At 41.4% G+C, this 5750-nt stretch overlaps 1 protein-coding gene across 1 annotated transcript; it reads left to right on the top strand.

Annotated features, from left to right (window-relative positions):
* The first annotated feature begins 1989 nt into the window (after positions 1-1989).
* Positions 1990-5526, top strand: LOC115742509 (BTB/POZ domain-containing protein At5g48800). The gene is made up of 4 exons (XM_030676832.2): positions 1990-2383; positions 3053-3119; positions 3265-4446; positions 4787-5526. Exons 1-4 carry the CDS (start codon positions 2307-2309, stop codon positions 5321-5323), a joined length of 1863 nt encoding a protein of 620 aa, XP_030532692.1. The 5' UTR covers positions 1990-2306; the 3' UTR covers positions 5324-5526.
* Positions 5527-5750: the final 224 nt, after the last annotated feature.

Below are 5750 nucleotides of genomic sequence, written 5' to 3'. Positions count from 1 at the left end.
AATCGATCAATGAAAGGTGAGATGCATATGTCATGGTTAATAGAATTGGATAAGATCGATAAATCAACGAGCAATGGTGATCGGTCAATTACACCACTTATCAATGTCACATTGTATGTTCGCCCCACCCCCCCAATATACTTTTTCATGGTGTTTCATTCACTTTCCCTTTTCCACTCCTTCGTTATGGACCCTTTTTGTGGTCCTTTTTTCTCCATGTAAAAAAAAGGCAACCGGATAAAAGGCTAAACAGAAACGTTATTCACAGAGTTTAATTTAGGTGCGTTTTTTCCGCATAAAATGAATAATTTTGATATTATTTTTGTTAAAAAAATTTACTTGTATCGCTTACAAAAATGAAAAAAATTAAAGCCGTTTCTCATCATCTGCAAAAACAACAGTTTCATTTGAGTCAAAATTAGTTTTCGTTGTTTTGTTCCAATTACGAACCACAAGTTGAAAGGTGCGATATTCTTTTTGGGTGTGGCAATTAGGTTATTTTGGATTAGTTTGTCTGGAATTCATATTCGAAGCGATGAAAATTCGAGCACAAATTTTAAAAACTCTAAATTTTTTCGCGAGACGAAGAAAAAGAAATGAAAAAAACTCCAACCTTTTTTCAATGTTTTCGTTACATTTTCTGCTCATCGGATGCTGCAAACATAGCCAAAAGGCAAAAGATTGGAGGAATCCAAATTTCATGGCAAAGGTAAATTGGTGAAAGGTGAGGAATCATGGCGAAGATGACATGCACTAATCATTGTGCTCCTTTTGACCAAAACAAAAGACAATCATTGTGCCCCTAAAAGCGTGCCTGGAAATCAGAGGTAATTAAAGATAAAAAAAAAGGTAATGCAAAAGTAAAAAAAATAAAAAATAAACTTTCGTATCGTTTTTTTACTGAGGGTTGCAGAATACGAGGCAAAAAATTCATGCATTTCTCTGACATAAAAGGATTAGATAGAAATGTCAGTGCCTTTTCGGAACATTGAGCGGAAAACTACTGTTTAATGAAAAGGATAATTGAAAAGATCATTATGATTTGGCCACAAAAAAAAAAAAAAGCTGAGCTGGATTTGTTTCGTGAAAAATATAATTATAAATAATAATATAAGTACGAGTTTGGCTTATTTAAGCATGCCTGAAGATCTCAAATCAATCGTTCATAAATTGAAGTAGAGCTGGAGAGAGGTGTTTAATCCATCATGCAAGCACCTTCGTTCTCGGTTTGGATTCATTTGGTGAAATATTATAGACTGTGTCGAGTAATTCTTTTAATGCCTTTTTAGTCGTTGTAATCATCTATATTTGACGTCGGCATGGTTAAGATGCAAAGAAATCATCAAAGACTCGCCTCTTTGCATATCGGCATAATTAAGATGTGGACATTACGCCATGCTTGTGACCTTAGCTCCCAGCCATCCAATCCCTTTGTCAATAGGGCCACATTTCCATTGACAAAGATTCTTTAGTAGCGGATTCTGAATGGTATAAATTGTATCGTTATTTTTGTTAGAGAAGTAAGATCTAGAAAGAAAAGCTGTCTTCCAACACAAGGCCAGGACAAATAAGGATAATGAAGCATGATCTAGTGTAAATACCAAGAAACAATCTAGAGAATATATAAAAATAAGGAAATAAATATATACAAAATCAATAAAATATTCTACCAATTTTGACTCTTTTTGTTTCCTTTTTCTTTTGAGATGGGGGCGGGGGGAACAAAAAGTAAAAGATGACAAAGTTGTCAAACTATAATAACCACTTTTGTTCCCCCTTTCCCGCGTTCTTTATCCTCCCTTTGATTTTGACTTTCCCCTTGATAAAAAGGACAAAGTTACAAGCACCGCCTATGTTTATGTCTCTGTCTTTCTTCCGGCCTCGCTTTACGGTCCTCAAGTTCAACCCCGGAATACATGCAATCGAGGCGATGTTCACTGTTGAAAAATAATCCACGCCGTGGACGAAATTTGCGATCGCTTCCGAGATGGGGATTTGGGATTGACCATGATGACCCACCAAGCGGAAAAGGGGAGGCCCGATTTGATCTCGGAAGATTGCCAATCCGCAACAGTTTGAAAGAGTGTTTGCGCACCACCTGCTTGATGAGGATGACCAAAGGAGAAGCTAGCCATCACGCAAACATCTCCAACTGGATGCTCTGTCTCTTTCCTCTGCTTCTTCACACACTCACTCTCTCTCTCGCTCAACTCAAACCCACCAACTTTCTTTTCTTTTCTCTATCACTTTTCCCTCGTTCTTGGCATTTTCTAGCTTCTTTCTTTCTTTGAGTTTCATCTGCGTTCATGGACCGTGGTGACAAGCAGCAGCAGCAGAATCAGATGTCACTGGCCAAGTCTTCAAGGCAAAGATACAGTGAATGGTATCCTTCACTTTTCTCCTCCTCTTGGCCTTTGTTTTTTTGTTTTGTTTTTTTTGTTCATTTCTTCCTCCTTCTCGATGCTGGAAGCTTTTGTTAATTTCGTGTAGTTCTAATTGTTGAATAGAAGACTTGTAAATCGTTGCTGATGTTTTTGGCTGTGCGATGAGAACATGCATTGAACGTTCCTTCTGTTCATGGTCAGAGTTTGTGTCTGGTTTAAATTAAGTGGGTTTAGTTCTACAAGTTTCCTCCATGTCAGGGCTTGAGGATGCAGTAGCAGAGAGCTTGCTGGGTCTTTTTCTTTTTCCCGAGGAATTCTTACTTCGCAATAAGATTCCGAAGATCTATTGACCCTGTGTGATTTTGAATGAATTCACCTTGTTACCATCCGGAGATACAGTTCTTTGTCCAATCTTTTGCGACATAGCTTCATTTTGTGCCTCGATTGTGATCCTCTGAATGGAACTGCAATTGGTAGTGTCCAGTACAAAAACATTATACTAATACCATCACAATGAAAACCACTCTCACATCTGCCAATGACAATAGGAAGACACAGATGGGTATTGTTTGAATGATTAGCTCAATGGTTTAGAACCAGTCACCTTAGGTTTCAATTTTGTGCCATAACTTTTCAGTTTTCTCAGTGTTTGACTGTTTCTTCTGTAGGATTTTCCGAGATGTTCCCAGCGATATCACGCTGGACGTCGGAGGGGGAACATTTGCCCTGCACAAGGTCAGATTTTGCCATTCTTTCTTAAACTTTTACTCCTTTTGTCATCGATGACATTCCTTATTCTGTTGTGCTTTAGTTGCATCAGTTTCTGCAGTTTCATCTATCACGATCTCAATGACACCTAACTCGTTGGGTTTCTATTCAGTTCCCTCTCGTTTCCCGCTGCGGAAAAATCCGAAAGTTAGTCGCCGAGCACAGAGACTCAGACATCTCGAGAATAGAGCTTCTAAACCTACCGGGAGGTGCCGACTCGTTTGAGCTAGCCGCAAAGTTCTGCTACGGGATTAACTTCGAGATCACCCCATTGAATGTGGCTCAGCTTTGCTGTGTCTCCGACTACCTTGAAATGAACGAGGAATATTCCAAAGACAACCTTGGCTCAAGGGCTGAAGAGTATCTCGAAACAATCATCTGCAAGAACCTTGAGATGAGCGTCGAAGTGTTGCAGCAATGTGAAAACTTGCTTCCTCTAGCCGATGAGCTCAAAATAGTGAGTCGTTGCGTGGATGCGATAGCCTCAAAGGCGTGCGCCGAGCAAATAGCTTCGAGCTTTTCACGGCTAGAATACAGTAGCTCCGGGAGGCTTCACATGAGCAAGCAGGTAAAATGCGAGGGCGATTGGTGGATAGACGACATCTCCAATCTCCGGGTGGATTTGTACCAACGAGTCATAATGGCGATGAAGTGTCGTGGGGTCCGTCCTGAAAGCATTGGCGCATCGCTCATGAACTATGCTCAAAAGGAATTGACGAGAAAATCCAGCTTATGGAATTTATCTAACCAGCAGAAGGCCGATTTGTTAGTATCCAACACGATGGAGCACGAGAAAATCGTGGTCGAGACTATTATAAGCCTCTTGCCCGTTGAGAAACAAGCCGTGCCTTTAAGTTTCCTCTTCGGGCTTTTACGCAGCGCTGTGATGCTCGATTGCAGTGTCGCTTGCAGGCTTGATCTGGAGCGCAAGATTGGGTCCCAGTTAGATGTTGCCACTCTCGACGACCTTCTGATCCCGTTGTTTCGGCACGCCGGCGATACTTTATTTGATGTGGACACAGTTCATAGGATCTTGGTGAACTTCTCACAGCAAGATGACAGCGATGAAGATGAATTGGAGGATGATGCCTCGGTGTTCGAATCGGAAGGTCCTCGTTCTCCCTCTCAGAGCGCGCTGTTTAAGGTCGCGAAACTAGTGGATAACTACCTAGCGGAAATTGCTCCTGACGCAAATCTCAAGCTCAACAAGTTCATGGTCATTGCCGAGTCTTTACCAGCACATGCACGTACCGTCCATGATGGTTTATACCGAGCTGTGGACATCTACCTCAAAGTACGCATTTTGATCCTTTACTTCATGATCTTTTAGTACATTCACAAGCGTAAGTTTATATAAAGAATGCATTGAGATCACTGATCTAAGCTAATTACGAAACAAGCTCAGTACTACTAGCATGAATGTTTACTCAACAGACGAATTAATTCTGTTCGGTCACCTCCTTATGAGAATCACGATCCTAAGAGAACAATGGCATTTTTTGGAGAAAAGATAACAGATAAAATGAAAGATTTTGGCAACACTAGCTCGGGCAAAAATTGTAATGTCTGATGTGTTCATTGTTCCATAACAATTCAGTGCACCTGATATCTTTGTGAAAACTCAATTTTTTCAGGCTCATCAGTCTTTGTCAGAGTCAGACAGGAAGAAGCTCTGCAAGCTGATTGACTTCCAGAAGCTCTCGCAAGAAGCCGGGGCTCATGCTGCACAGAACGAGCGCCTTCCTCTGCAATCCATAGTCCAGGTCCTCTACTTTGAGCAAATAAGGCTAAGGAATTCCTTGTGCTGCTCCTACAACGACGAAGACCCCAAGCCGATGCACCACCAGTCCTGGCGGATCAGCAGTGGAGCGCTCAGCGCCGCCATGTCTCCTCGAGACAACTACGCCTCGCTGAGGCGTGAGAATCGGGAACTGAAACTAGAGCTGGCCCGTTTGAGGATGAGACTCAATGATCTGGAAAAGGAACATGTTTGCATGAAGAGGGACATGGCGAAATCCAATTCCCGGAAGTTCATGAGTTCGTTCTCGAAAAAAATAGGCAAGTTGAGCCTCTTTGGACAGAGTTCTTCCAGAGGATCGAGCTCCCCCTCAAGGCACTCTCACAGAACAGACTCCAAGGTGATCGAGAGAACCTGTGCAAGCACAGACTAAGTTAAATCAGGCCCGTCGTTTTGGGAGTTACATGCCGAGTCTGCTTTTTGGTGACCTGTTCCTTTTTCTTTTTGCCATTTCTTCTTAGCACATTGTATAAACAGAAGCGCTATGTGCCAAGCTTGAAAGAATGACATTTTTTCATTGTAAAGGTGTTGAAGAAAGTGGCTTTGATTGAATACAGCTCCTCCTCTTTGTTTGAATTTGTCGTTACATGCAGAACTTGGACATGAGGTTCAGTGTGTTCTTAGAATGATGTGATACACAATATCAAAGATGGAGCCCAAAATTTGAGCCTATACATGAGCCTAGTTAAAACCGTCTTTTCTCGAAAGATTAAGCCATCGGAGTTATGGTCAATAGGGTATTATCAATTCTTTATCTTCACTACATTCGTCAGATTTCGTTTCAGATTTCACTGGTGCAC

This window comes from Rhodamnia argentea, chromosome 7 (genome assembly GCF_020921035.1).
Source record: "Rhodamnia argentea isolate NSW1041297 chromosome 7, ASM2092103v1, whole genome shotgun sequence".
NCBI lineage: Eukaryota > Viridiplantae > Streptophyta > Magnoliopsida > Myrtales > Myrtaceae > Rhodamnia > Rhodamnia argentea.
The sequence above is the reverse complement of the archived record's forward strand: the minus strand, read 5'-3'. Positions and strand labels throughout refer to the sequence as shown.

Excerpts from the sequence above, each read along its gene's own strand:
- LOC115742509 (XM_030676832.2), top strand. The coding sequence starts at position 2,307 with ATGGACCGTGGTGACAAGCAGCAGCAGCAGAATCAGATGTCACTGGCC. Across the intron at positions 2,384-3,052 it reads AGGCAAAGATACAGTGAATG|GATTTTCCGAGATGTTCCCA; the intron begins GTATCCTTCACT and ends TTTCTTCTGTAG. Across the intron at positions 3,120-3,264 it reads GAACATTTGCCCTGCACAAG|TTCCCTCTCGTTTCCCGCTG; the intron begins GTCAGATTTTGC and ends GTTTCTATTCAG.